This window comes from Pristis pectinata, chromosome 4 (assembly GCF_009764475.1).
Source record: "Pristis pectinata isolate sPriPec2 chromosome 4, sPriPec2.1.pri, whole genome shotgun sequence".
Classification (NCBI taxonomy): Eukaryota; Metazoa; Chordata; class Chondrichthyes; order Rhinopristiformes; family Pristidae; genus Pristis; species Pristis pectinata.
The window spans coordinates 36,551,363-36,566,708 of record NC_067408.1 but is presented as its reverse complement, the minus strand read 5'-3'; the positions used below and the strand labels follow the sequence as shown (position 1 = coordinate 36,566,708).

Genomic DNA, 15,346 nt, shown 5'->3' with positions numbered 1-15,346 from the left:
GAGCATGAAACATTCAGTCCTGCCTTGAAAGGTAAACAGTATGTTGTCCCTCATTGCAAATGGCCTGGAGTAAAAAGTATGATGTTTTTCTGAAACTGTACATAGCTTTGGCATAATCTCACTGCATTTTTGGACTCCATTCCTAAGAAGGATATATTTGACTTTGAATCGAAGTAACATAGATTCACTGAATTGATTCTTGGTATGATGGTTGGACTATGAGGAGAGATTGTGTAAAATTGAAATAAAACCAGAAAATATTGGAAATACAATATTCAGTGTTAATTATTGTAAACACTGCAGTGATAAGGTCAGCACATACTAAAAATGGGGCTCTCATAAACATGTGAAACGATGAAGAGGGTTACCAGCCAATTTTGACAAAGTACAAGTTAACCTTATTTAACTTGTACTAATATTGTTACACAGCTTCTGAGTTTAAAATAAATAAAGATTTAAAGCCAAAAACAAAATAGCACCATCTGTTAAGTCCCTTGGTGAAATATACCATATTATTAATGTGCTTTCATATGATTTCTCTGTTATAAATTGCACCAGGATCTTCCTAAACACAGAAGTACTTTTAGAAAGCCACACTCAAGTTACTACTCTGATCCATCTGTTGCCCCATTTAATCAAATTTACACAACAAATTTCCAATCTCCTTCTCTCCCTTCCCCATTAACAGGAGAGCTTTGTGTCACTGGGGAAGAGAAGAGAAGCAGTTAATCATCCCTTCCACCTCCCACCAGCCTCCAATCCCTTCCCGGCATTACTAACAAAGATAATACTTCTATGCGGTTTTACTTAAGCACTGGCCTGCTGGCAATGATGAACCCACTGAGATGGTGAAATAAAACAACCATATAATTACCTTAAGCTGCTTTCCAAAGAATAGTCAGCAAGGAGAGCAATCACAATGGAGATGTTAGAACAGGTTTAAAGCTACTTTTTATTATTTTCTCCAAATGTGACAGTGCATTTGACTCTGTTGTCCTGTATGTTGTTTTTGTGGTGTAGTGCATTCAAATTACAATTAGCAGTGATGCAAGTGCCATTGCCAACAATAGCCACCAAATTCTGCAGTAAACTAAAAATCAGCATGAAGTGAAATGGTGAATTAAATGCATTTGAAGCCTTGTATCTAAATGTTGAAACATCACTCAATTGGGAATGCAGGCTGTGTACCAACACCAGTTGTATTCACAATCAGCCTACCAAAAACACAAAGGTCATCTTGGATGATGTTACGGAAATGTTTTTGCTTAGATCATTCTACCCAAGAGCTAAGAAAAAAAGCTGCTCTGATTGACACAGGAAAATTTGCAAAGGGAAGATTCAGAGACAAGCTACATAATTGAAAAAATGTTGCACAATTGTTTTAAATGCTTCTGTTGTGAAATTTGTATTATTTTAATTTACTGTCCATTAGTAAATTGTATTGGATTTTGCTGAGTTTTATGAAAAAAAACAAAATGACTAGTTGAGTACCTCAGGTGAACTTCTAGTTGTACTCCAAGACTGTACACTACATGCAGTCTAAAAGAGGAGCAGGACCTTACTGACATTCCTCAGCATTAATACTGGGGAGCTTGCTCCAGGATCTTATGCTAGGTTAGACCAGGTGCAGGATCGGTAAGTCAATTCATTTGAATGAGGGTTGTAAAGCTACAGAAATGAAAGATAATAAAGCAAGTTACATTTTAACTATTTGTGTATGGATAATGTTATAATTACTTAAGTACTTTAGGTGAGTTTACTTTTTTCAATTTTTGATACTTTTTCATTTTTTAATTATTTCATGGAGACATTCAGAAGAATTAAGCAAAGTTAGGAGTGGGGTTTTGCTATCCATCAAATGTTTCCAGAATAGTTTTATGGGCAGGGCTTTCCCTGGCCTGCTCATGTCAATCTGTACTTCATTTGAAACCTACATGCCATACAGGTTCTTGCTGCTTAGCTTGAGGGCCACCTCAACCGGAAAGATCGACTTTCCAGATCTGGTAAAAGGAAGTTGAATGGAATTGAGAATGTGGGTAGCCAGTGAAACAAGATAATCCAGGCCTATATAGCAGTACTTATTTGAATGTTTGTTCAGAAAATGATTATTGCAGTTCTAAAGTGAGGCCAAAATAAAAGAGGACTGACCAATACATAAGGAAACTTATTCTTGAAGGAGACCACAAAAGTTGAGACAAGGTGGTAAAGTTACAGTCATTCAGAAACAAGGACGAGGATCCTTTATACTCTGTTTGAGGCATTGAGAGCTAGTAGAGCTCAAGTAGGAAAATTAGTTACACTACCCAAACATAAATGCAGGGCAGGGACACAGTTAGATTATGCCTTGTAAATACTCAGCCGCACTGTAAAAGCAACCTCAGATACTAGACCTCACATTGTTACAGCTCTGAAGTTCAGAAGAAGGTATAGATCAATACCATTAATACAATGCAGTGGCAGTATTTAAATGTCATTTCATTCTTTCAGTGCAATACAATAACAGCAACATATTCTTCTCTAGCAGCTAGTCTTGATTAAACTCTGCTGATGTGATTTGATTCAGGGAATATGCATAATATTGAAACTGGTAAAATGTGTAATTTTGGCACCTCTGAAGCTTTCAGGGATCAAATATTATGTTTGATTTTTGTTTTGTAAATTATAAAAAATATTAAACATTATTATCTTTCCAATGCATGAAGCCTAATCATAGACTTCTTGGCTACAGCAATTAAAGTAATTTTGTGGAGTATTTTTTTTACTTAAAAAAATACTTTTTAAGCAGTTTTGTTATAAATAAATCCCCAGGTTACTGCAGTTTGATAATGAGATATCCCTGCTTTCTGAAAATTTATATCAGAATCTAAGCTCAGCGTAGTCTTTTGGCTAAGCTGTCTTAACAGCTGTCTCTGTTCTCCAGCTGTGCACGACATTCAATGGAGGAGAATTATTTTGGAACATTGCATATTGTTAAGATCTTTAATGACCTGACACAACAGTGGTAAAAGAAAATCCAATGGTAACTTTCAGAAGGAAATTTTATATATATTTCAAAAAGAGAGTATTGCTACTCGATGGTGAGAGAGTGGAGGTTCCTCTGTGACAATAAAAATATATACCCTAACTTAATCAGGACTGAAAGAAAACATGGATGCAGATATTACGGAGAATGATGGGTCCACAAGAAATATGTACAACATTGAGTGGATCACCTGTCATCATCCTGCCTCTGGATCCCAGCAAATGTCATCCTAGTTTGCTAGCAGAGGAAAGAAAGTGACTGACATCCATTGTGGAACTACTACCTACGGAAGGAAGCCCTCAGTCCATGGGAAAAGTATCTTCATTTAGTGCAACATCCTCAGCAAGACACTTGATATTTCAGCCATCTTATCATAGTAAGCAATATTTATACATTTCTGTCCAACACAATGGCTTGCTATATGTCAGGCCATGGCTCTATAAGTACTGCTGCTTTCCTGGACTCAAACCCTTGGGAAACAGTGACAGGGCAATTTGTCTAGCCATTATTTACCTCTAACACAAACTTTTTCAAAACAGTGTAAAAGTTTCCATTGCTAGGTGTGGCCTAATTCATCTCCAGAATCCTGGACTAGATATACCCGCACCAAGAGCTTATGTGATGTCAAGTTTTTTTTTGTCTCATGTGTAATATCCAAGCTAGCAACGGCATCTTATTCTTGGCAATCTTCATGGTTATTTCATACAGGGGCCACCAAAGACATGGGGAAGATGCTGGGGGGTGATGAGGAGAAAGACCCAGATGCACAGAAGAAGGAAGAAGAAAGACAAGAGGCCCTTCGTCAACAAGAAGATGAACGTAAGCAAAAACATATTAGAATGGAAGCTGAACGGGAAAAAGTACGACAACAAATACGAGACAAGGTAAACAAACTTAACTTCCACTATTGACTTCATCTATTTAAGTTGTTCTCAATTATGTTGGTAATGTATATGATCGACAGGTGAGGTGGTTATTACAGAAGAAGGCACAGTTTAACTGTTCTGCAACAAAGCTATTTATTTAAAATTTACAACAATATGGAATAAGCTTCAGCAGAACAATTGGCAAGTACATTTTCAGGAATGAAGCAATCCTTTGGTTCTGGTTCACTGGAGTTACCTTTTATTCTCTGGTTCAATGAATAGTGCAGAGCCTCAGTGACATGATGTATATTAAATGTATGTATATACAAGGCTGCTTCATTTCCCCAATACTTTTCTTAGTCTTTCTCGCCACAGTGTTGACCCTCACCTCCAACATGGAGTCATAGAGAGATACAGCACAGAAACAGACTCTTTGGCTCACTGAATCCATGCTGACTGTCAGCCACCCATTTACATTAATCCTACATTAATCCAATTTTTTATTCCACACGTTCTCATCGACTCCCCACAACGGGAGTAGAGCTAATCTACTGAACTAATTAGAAGTTGTTCAACCTACTGCAACTGCACTCTAGAACCAAGGTCACCTGAATGGACTTCAGTAATCCAGTTGTACTATTCAAATGACTTTTGTGTTTGTGCATGCTCAGAGGCTGAGCTTCAAGCCATCGTTGACTCAGTCACTGAAGCATAATAGAGAATGTGCCTGATACTCAATGTATGAAAGACACCAGTCCTCTTCCAAATTGCCCCCACTACACTACACTGTCCTCTAACAATAAAGGTTCATGGAAAACATGAACCACTTTCCATGACAGGAGGCACTTCTCATATTGATGAAAGTCACCATTACCTTCAATATGCCAGCATAGCCTTTGGTTGATTGAGGAAGAGTATTTAAAGACAATGCCTCAGACCAGGCCCAAAACTCATGGTCTATCAGGCAACAATGATCCTGAACCTTCAACATGTTTGAGATATGATCTGCCTATGTCAGGAACCTTAATATACTATAAAGATACTACCAAATCCTCCAAATTCACTGGAAGGATAAGTTAACCAATATCGGTGTCCTCTCCCAGGCCAACATCCCCAACACTGAGACCCATCATATACTCAGTTCTGTTGGGCTGTTATTCACATCACTCAAGAGGCCGAGACCAGACTCCCAAAATGGGCAGTTTATCCGAACTCTGTCATAGGTACAGATTATCAGGAGGACAGAGGGAAAGATTCAATGACATGCTCAAAGCTTCTAAAGAAATGCAACATCCTATTGACTCCTTGGGATGTCTGGCTCTTGACCCACAAACCACAGTGGAAGAAATTCATCCTTGTTCCTGAGGAACTGTCCAAAAAGAAGAAAGGAAGATTATATTTTTGGTAGGTTACACCCAATATATGTAATAGGGGTCAGTGCAGACACAGTGGGAATGCATTGTTCTTTCTTGAGATTTTCTTTTATATGCCAAAGGCTGTGGAAACAGTTGTGACAAAAGATGAACAAGTTTGACTTGACTTCATTCCTTCTGACATTGATGCAATGTCCTTGAATGCTGTCTGATTCTGCATTTCCATAAGGATTTACTCACGAAATCTGACATCTGCTGCAGCCAACACCTGCAACACCTCTCATATATATTAACAGTTAAAGCTAATGTCCTTTACATAATGTAGAAGGAGATTGCTTCAAGTCAATAATATTGAGCTTAACTCCCTTAGACAGCAATCTTCATTAATGGATTTGCAGATGCTTGAATGAACTGCTGTGTAATACACTTTCCACAGGTGGGAAGAACGTGACCAGTTAAAGGCTTAAAGATTGTTTCATGCTGTTTTTTGCTGGTCACCCCTAATGCTGTTTGTGGTAGTTCCATAACGAGCAAAAATATAATTGCAGAGTTTGCAAAACAGCTTCATCAGGTTCCTTGTGTAAAACCACGCTGAAGTTTCATTGTTTGTTCACTATTGATTTTTTTTTCAAGTTCTTGCAGTTTGCCAGGAGTAGCCCAGCATGTGTGATCTTTGCAGCTAGGTTTAAAGAGCATTCTGCAAGATGAGCAAAGCTCTTTCAGCTATTGGGGAGTGTGGCCACTAAATGAATGGATGGTGTAATTATGGGAGTGAGGTTAAAGAGTGCTCGCAAAAGGTTAGAGAGATGTGGACAGGCTAGTGATAAATAATGCCTGAAAGAGACATATACTTGGTATAAGGAGGCTTAAGGACAGATGTTCTTGGAGGGAGGTTCATGTAACAGCATGAGTTCAGTCTAAGATATCTTCATGTTGGGGAAACTTTCAGGAATGCCTGTGCTTGCTATGTCCGCTCTCCTTGAGCATGTAGCTTTGGTAACCTCCCTGATGCAGGCCTGAAACATGCGGTGATCAGCATCCTGGATGGATCCTGAGGATCTGAAACTGAGAGTAGCCATGACCATGGGCAGAGAATTGGCAGCCACATTTGAGGCCATTTTTGAAGTCACAGATCTCAGTAAGGACAAAGAATACAATTGTCTCTTCATTCTTTAGTGTTGGCCCTTTAAGTAATATAGTTTCAGTGCAAACAGGATTAATAACATATGATTGTCCTGTAGGTAATTAAGAAACGCCATTTTGAAGATCAATAAATTTGTGCGATACACCACTCAATGTAATGCTGGAGAAAATGCTGGTGCAAATGAAAACTTTGCTTAAAAAATTAGGAGATTATTTTCTTAAGTCCTAAGACATCCAGAAATGGGTACGAAATTGCTCTACTCTAGGTTAAAATCCAGTTTTCAATGGCTTTAATATCAGGTACAATGTTTATTTTTTGATGGAGGGGAGCTAATTCCAGTCTGTACTTGTTTAGAAGACATTAAAATAAGATTGTAAAGAATAAATAGAGGAGCTGTAAAAGATATGTAATAACCTTCCAGGAACAGAACCTCCATCATTAAAACAATACTGCGGTCACCCTTCTGCATTTAAGCTGCTTCCTTGGTCAGGGGTCCTCTGGTGAAGCCAATCACCACCTTTGTTGAACATAGTATACCTCATCTTCTTTTGGGAAGATGGCTAAGAAGTGAGACTGGCTGAACAGTTCTTGCATATAGCCAGTATGGACTTGATGGGCCAAATAGTCCCCTTCTGTGCTACAATCTTTCTTTGATTCTGTATTTCATTATCCCACTTGATGTTTCAGCTCCAAGTTCGGTGTTGGGTCCCATATGAGCTGGGACTGTGGGAATTCCAAGCATCTTTGGGAACTCGACTTTGGGATAATCAGTGGTCACACTTTTAATACCATTTGCTCTCCAAAGATGACTGAAGCTTCCTTCCATTTCAAAGCTGTCAAAAGAACAATGGAGCAATGGATGAACCCCTTTCCTACTGGGATTTGAAAGGTTCTGACATTTCCAGCTGGAGTCACTACAATTTGGATGAAATCCCTTAAAGGTAGTCATTGCCAAGATCTGAAAAAGTAGGAAGCTGTATTAAAAGAAATAATCTGGACAATTCACATAAAATAAAACTTCCAAGTGGACAGTAGGTAATGGAGCATGAATCACAAGCAATTTAAAAACACAGCCAATTTGAGTATACTTTCTATCTCTGAAATATTTTGTAAAATATTATCAAGTAGAGTCAACATCACGATCTGAAATATATCACAGGAGCCTCACAGTACCACAGGCAGAAAGGCATGTGTTGTGCAGAATCTCTTTGTGCTTTTATCACAAATCCTACTCATTGAGTGGGTGAGCGTGCAAGTGATTGAAATCAATTTTCTATCCTATAATTCTGGGGCTGAAGTGACAACTGTTCAGCTGCCCACTGAGTGCAGGCGTATCTTTCCTAAACTGGTATTATATTGGAAGTTAAAACTGCTTAATGTTTATAATGAGTACAGCGGAGAAAACACAGCTTAAACTCTCCACAATTGTCAAGCTGCATAGTCGTTAGGATATTAAATAACACAGATAATTTTCTAAATTATTAAAGAACATGGATACATCTGCCAATAAACATACGAGCTGAATGGATATCTATGACCTCTTCACCACACTTGTTCTGATATAGAAAACAAAGGAAGGCAATTTTGCTTCATTGGAGTTCAGCCAACAAGAGGCACACTTCTGCTTCTGCCAATGCACTCTTTACTATAAAGTGTTCCAATGTGCTGGGAACTGGCGAGCAAGGGTGGAAAGCTGAAATGCTGCACTTACACCCTACTAAGTGATTTTATTGGATCTCTGCATTACACCAAAGTCAACAGTACCATAGTGAATGGCATCTGATGAAACATAAAAGGGGAAAAACGATGGAGTTAGAATACTTTTCTGAGGAAAAAAATGAAATCATTTATAGACCCAGATGCAAATCTCCATTATGGGGGTGAATGAAGAACATAAATCTACACCTAGCATTGAACAAGGAGGGAACTAGTGTGTTGACACAAACTTTTTAAACAACTCTGATCATATTTTTCGTAGTTCCTAATGACGTGGAAGGAGGCCATTCAGCCCATTGAGTCTATGTCAGCTCTTAGGGCAATACCATCAATCCCATTTCCTACTAATTTCACTGCAACCTACTGTCTCTCACGTTCCTATTAACTCCTTCTGATTCTCGCACCAGCCTCTTACACCAGGGCTAATTTTACTACAGCAGTTAATCTAAACCAGCAAGTCATTGGGCTGTGGAAGGAAAGCAGAGCACTTGGGGGAAACCCGTGTGATCTCAGGGACAATGCGCAAACTCTGCATAGAGAGCACTGATCAGATTTGAATCCAGTTTGCTGGAACTGTGTGGTAGGTGTACTGTTTGCAGTGCAACAGGGTCCTTTGACAGGAGCAAGCCTATCAGGACTAGAGGAGAAAGGAGCACTCAAGATCCTCGACCTGAGTCACTGTTCATAAACATTTCTACATGGGAAGGTAGTGTGGGCATAAGGCCTTCACTATGATCAGACATGACAGGCTGCAAATCATTAGTCTAGGCAAGGGAATAGCCTGGATGGTAAGTGTAAACTATGGACCAGATTGAGTATGATCCAGGCTTTTAATAACTTCTCTTTTTTCTGACGTAGCTGAAACTACATGATAGCCACCAGCAACAGTATAACTTGATTATAAAGCACCTTTTACATAATAAGGAACATCTCAAGAGGGTTCACAAATCACATCAAACAAATTTTAACACCAATCCAGACAGAGCCATTCAAGGACAGAAAACAAAGCCTGGTGATTGATTTTAAATGAGTAACTAAAATGAGGAGAGAGGGGCAGAGAGGTCTCGGAAAGAATTGCAAGAGCTTAAGTCCTACGGAGTTTAAGATAGAACCACTGATATCAGAGCAAGGAAAACTAGGAAGGCCCAGGAGTCTGGAAATGGAGAAATGCAGAGAGATCTTTGAGGAGAGTGAAGCTGGAAGTAATCATACAAGAATGTTAGTGATTACTTGCCAATGGATTAAGTTTAATTGTATGTGCATGCATTTGGTGACCCTACAGATGTAGCGAAAGTCCTGGCAGAAATCTTTGTAAGTAATATGCTACTCTACAACACACTTGAACCTCACAAAATGATTTCAATTGCACTCCACTGATCCACATTTCAAAGTGTTCACAGCTGGTGCCTCAAAGTAATAGATAGGCCACCATTTTAAGTGAGTTGCTCAAACAGAACATCTGTGATGAAGTCTACACCCAAATGCTAACTGGTCTTTTTTTCTCAGATGTTGTCAGAAGTGCTGTCTATTATTAGCATTTGCCATTTTCATTGCTAACATGTAGCCTTTGTAATTTTGTATCAAAACTGATTGTTTCTTTATCATGAAAACATACAAAGAATGGTGACATACACAAGCTATCATCACCTCTGCCTAGGATTCTAAAGGTCTATTGCTCCATTTTATTTTCAGCAATATTGATTTTGAAGTGCCTGCAATCATCAACAGGAGACAGTGGAACTTTCCCAACCACCTGATAGAAAAACAAAACAATGCAAATGCTGGAAATCAGATATAAAACCAGTACCAATGGATTGTACGAACGGGGATAAGACCTCCTGAAGACAATTGGAGCTCCCACCTGTTCTTGGCAGGGGCCTGGGACACAGTTTATGCCTCCCACAACCTGCCAATTACTGAGTTAACCTGCATCAGTTATGATGTTTAGTGAGCCAACTATTGGGCATCATAGGGCTGTTTAAAGAAAAGTGCAGCATTTTTGAAAATTCATAAATATTGTTCCCTAATGTTGTGTAATTCCTTCAAAAAAAAATCCTCCAATGACCAGCTGATTTTTGGCATGTTAACTTTTAAAATATTAATTTCAGAAAATAGTCTTCAGAACATACTAATAAAACTGATTAAAACTTCTATCACAGTGAAAACTAAAAAGTCTGAGGAACACTACACCATTAATATTTTCCAGTTTCCATTAACTTTGTCTTATGCCTAATGTACACTGCTAGGACTAATAGTTATGGCTTGGATGACCTTCATGATCCTGCCATTAAGATACCAGGAATACTGCTTTTGTTGAAAAGAGAGTTAAAATGCATGAAATAGCACAGTTTACAGATTTATTTTACCTTGGAACAGATTTGACATACAAGAGAAGATATCTTTATTAGTCACATGTACATCGAAACACACAGTGAAATGCATCTTTTGCATAGAGTGTTCTGGGGGCAGCCCGCAAGTGTCGCCACGCTTCCGGTGCCAACATAGCATGCCCACAACTTCCTAACCCGTACACCTTTGGAATGTGAGAGGAAACTGGAGCACCCAGATGAAACCCATGCAGACAGGGAGAATGTACAAACTCCTTACAGACAGAGGGCGGAATTGAACCCAGGTCACTGGCACTGTAATAGTGTTACGCTAACCACTACAGTGCCATATATGAGATCTTCAATGTGGTCTGAACAGCTGCTCTTGGATGACTCCAGTTCAGATCATGTAGCAAAAACAAACCAACATTCTGATCTGTCTCCATGCACATTACTTCCTGGTGTTAGAGACACAGTCAACAATTTCTATTCATTGATCTTTCACTTCAATGAGCTACCCTGCCAGTTAACCATGGGGAGAAGCTTCATTCTGTACCTGACAGTACATGATGTTAGTACAGAATTTAGCATTACATTTGAAAACAGGATCCCAAATTAGAATGATAATAAACAATTATTGGTATTGGTTTATTATTATCATTTCTACTGAGGTACAGTGAAAAACTTGTCTTGCATAACGTTCATACAGATCAATTCATTACACAGTGCATTGAGGTAGTACAGGGTAAAAACAATACCAGTACAGAGTAAAGTGTCACAGCTACAGAGCAAGTGCAGTGCAGGTAGACAATAAGGTGCAAGGTCATAACAAGGTAGATTGTGAGGTCAAAAGTCCATCTCATCATATGAGGGAACCATTCAATAGTCTTATAACAGCAGGATAGAAGCTGTCTTTGAGCTTGGTGGTATGTACCCTCAGGATCCTGTATCTCCTGCCTGATGGGAGAGGAAAGAAGAGAGAATGATCTGGGTGGGTGGGGACTTTGATTATGCTGGCTGCTTCACCAAGGCAGTGAGAGGTAAAGACAGAGTCCATGGAGGGGAGGCTGGTTTCTGTGATGTGCTGGGCTGTGTCCACAATTCTTTTCAGTTTCTTGTGGTCCCGGGCAAAGCAGTTGCCATACCAAGCTGTAATGCATCCAGATAGGATGCTTTCTATGATACATTGATACAAGTTGGTGAGAGTCAAAGGGGACATGCCAAATTTCTTTAGCCTCCTGAGGAAGTAGAGGCGCTGGTGAGCTTTCTTGGCCATGGCATCCACGTGGTTGGACAGGACAGAATATTAGTGATGTTCACTCCAAGGAACTTGAAGCTCTCAACCCTCTCGATCTCAGCACCATTGATGTAGACAGGTGCATGTACATCACCCCCTTTCCTGAAGTCAATGACCAGCTCTTTTGTTTTGCTGACATTGAGGGAATGGTTGTTATCAATGACATCATGTCACTAAGCTTTCTCTCTCCTTCCTGTACTCTGAATCGTCATTATTTGAGATACAGCCTACTATGTTGGTATCATGTGCAAACTTGTAGATGGAGTTAGAGCAGAATCTGGCCATGCAGTCATAAGTATATAGGGAGTGGAGTAGAGGGCTGAGGATGCAGCCTTGTGAGGCAACAGTGTTGAGAATAATCGTGCTGGAGGTGTTGCTGCCTATCCTCACTGATTGCGGTCTGTTGGTCAAGAAGTCAAGGATCCAGTTGCAGAGGGAGGTGTTGAGTCCCAGGTCTCTGAGTTTGGTGATGAGTTTGCTTGGAATTATAATATTGAAGGTGGAGCTGTAGTCAATAAACAATAATGTTGGTGTCTTTACTGTCCAGATGCTCCAGAGATGAGTATAGGGCTAGGGAGATGGCGTCCACTGTAGACCTGTTTCAGCGGTAGGCGAATTGCACTGGTTCGAGGTTGTCTGGGAGGCTGGAGTTGATGCATGGCGTGACCAGCCTCTCGAAGCACTTCATGATGGTGGATGTCAGAGCCACTGGTCAGTAGTCATTAAGGCATGTTACCTTGTTTTTCTTCGGTACCAGGATGATAGTGGTCTTCTTAAAACAAGTGGGAACCTCAGATTGAAGGAAGGAGAGGTTAAATATGTCTGCAAGTACCCCCGCCAGCTAATCAACACAAAATCTGAGCACATGTCCAGTGACACCATCCAGGCCAGATGCTTTCCTTGGGTTTACTCTCCGGAAGGCTGATCTATGTCCTTGACAGTGACCACGGGTTCAGTTGTATTGGAGGCTGTCAGGGTGGGTGGTGACAATCCACTCCCCTTCTGTTCAAAATGTGCTATTGAAAAGAACGTATAATAACTTGATACATCTTAAAGAAATGAAAAACTATTTTTCAATATGCGTGGTGCTGCTTCTGGCAAACACTTTTACACTTCTTATTGAACCAGGGTTGAGCTCCTGACTTGATAGTAATGGTAGAGTGAGGGATGTGTCAAGCCAAGAGGTTATAGATTGTGATTATATTTCTTTTTTCTTATTCTTTATCCTTCAGAACATAAGCAAGCCTGAGAGAACTGATGAACAAAAATGCAGAATACCTGTGATCATAATCCCACACAATGAGTTTTAGCAAATCTAAGGAGTTGGTTTGCACCAATTCGAGCCCGTCTGACTCAGACAAATAGATAGTTTGAAACCGGAAATTGTACAAGTTAGTATTTGCATCTAAAAGACATACATTGTCAGGAACAAGGTATACTGATGTAGATAGGGAGCTATTAGAGTTGTAAATGGATGCAAGAATCTCTTTTCCTCTCTCTATGGAAGGAAATTTGCAGTACAAGGCAATCACAGACTGCTAAAGCAATTCTACACAATAAACCTATGTAGAGTGCCAGCACAGCTGTAAAAAAATTACGCTGGAGAATTCATAGTTAGGATTTCATTCTGCCATAAAGCCAGGGAAAGAAATGGTGCCAGCAAGTGTACTGTCTCATCAGGCATAGCACGAGTTGAGGGATCTAAGTGTGAAGACACACCAAAGGTGACACTGGTAAAATTTAGTGAGGTCAGAGAAGAATCCAAGGAGCCTTATCAAATGCAGAGAGTAAAAAAAACTCAAACTTTATTGCGGTAGCACATTGGCACAGCTAGTCCTGCTGCCTCACAACTCCAGTCCTTCTGTGCTATCTGTGTGGAGTTTGCATGTCATCCCTATGACTACATGGGTTTCCCCTGGGTATTCCGGTTTCCTCCCACATGCCAAAGATGTGCGGGTGGGTAGGTTAATTGGCCTCTTTAAATTACATTATAACTTATTTGTTAGAGTTAATGAGAATGTGGGGAGAATGAGTTATAGGATTAAGATATCTTTATTAGTCACATGTACATCAAAACACACAGTGAAATACATCTTTTGTGTATTGTTATGGGGGCAGCCCGCAAGTGTCACCACACTTCCGGCACCAACATAGCATGCCCACAACTTCCTAACCTGTACATCTTTGGAATGTGGCAGGAAACTGGAGCACCCAGAAGAAACCCATGCAGACATGAGGAGAACATACAAACTCTTTACAGACAGTGGCCGGAATTGAACCCAGGTCGTTGGCGCTGTAAAGCTTTACACTAACCGGATTAGTGGAGGAATGGAATTGCTTTGTGAGCTGGCATGGACTCAGTGGGCCAAATGGCCTTTATGTCATAAGGAAATATGGAAATAGTTTTATTATTGCCATAGGTATATCTAAGCTGACAAGTAATTGCCAGTGGAGCTACTTATTGCTAAAAAAAAATCAGGAGACAACTTTGCCAAGCAAAATAAATCCTCTGGAAGACCAAGCAGTAATCAGACAACAAATTACTGGTGGACAAGTTAAAGGAAGCCAACACTACAATAACCATGTCAAATAAAAAAAGTGAAAAATCAAAATAAAAACAGAAAATACTGGAAATTCTCAGCAGGTCAGGCCAGATTTATGGGAAGAGAAATTAAATTAACGTTTGAGGTTAAAGATCCTTCATCAGAATTGGGAAGGAGACAAAAGAAGCTTGTTAAGCTGCAGGAAGTGTGAGAGAGTAGGGGTGTCTCTGAGTAAAACCAGGGTGACCATGGGGATAAGCTGTAAATAAGGTTATCTGGTCAGTGAGTGAATGGGAGCAGATAGAGTGAGAAAATGGACAATAGAATGTAGGCATTTTGAAATGCAACCATGTTAAATCATACTCTGGGCTTTTGAGATATCAACCCATGCAGACAAAAGATCTAATTATGAAAACAGCTAACGTTACTGATTCAGCTGATGCCTCAAAGTCCAAGATGGACCAGCAACTGAACCAGAATAGAACGAACGCCTGGCCTGCACCAGACACAAATTCACCAACACAATGTACCAATTCATCGTAGGAATTTCAGAAATGGAGATTCAACTTCTTACCACATGTATGACATTATGAATAATACTTCAGAAGTTTGACAAGTAATGATAGTTGTTTTAAAACAGATTATAGAGGTTAAAAATTTTAAGAAAATAAACAGTGAAAAGTAAAGAGTTATGTTATCTTATTGCAGGAATAAATTCAGATCTATATTGTTATAGATGCAAGTATACTATTTGTACTTATTACTACATCACTAACTCACACACTATATTCTCTGTAGAAAAGGGCACATTATGTCCCCCAGGTTTGTAGGCTGAAAGTAAACATCATATAACCCCAGATTTGAGTTTTAAAGGGTAAACAAGGAACAGAGCCGTGGGAACAATAAGACATAGCGGTGGGTTTTATGGGTAAGATGAGATTGAAAATGGCATGAGGAGAGATGAGATTGGTTGGAAAGGATATGGTTTCAAAGCTATAGATGGATATTAGTGGAAATGTGCTGGATCAAACAAGGTGGAGGGAGATGTGAAGGGATTG

General features: G+C 39.6%; 1 protein-coding gene across 8 annotated transcripts in view; it reads left to right on the top strand.

Moving 5' to 3' along the window:
- Positions 1-15,346, top strand: part of LOC127569918 (complexin-2) — a 198,083-nt gene that overhangs the window by 176,424 nt on the left and 6,313 nt on the right. For all 8 annotated transcript variants that reach the window (XM_052014982.1, XM_052014981.1, XM_052014979.1 and 5 more), the window contains one exon: positions 3,731-3,906. In XM_052014982.1, coding sequence (XP_051870942.1) covers positions 3,731-3,906 — 176 coding nt within the window. The remainder of the gene's footprint in view (positions 1-3,730; positions 3,907-15,346) is intronic.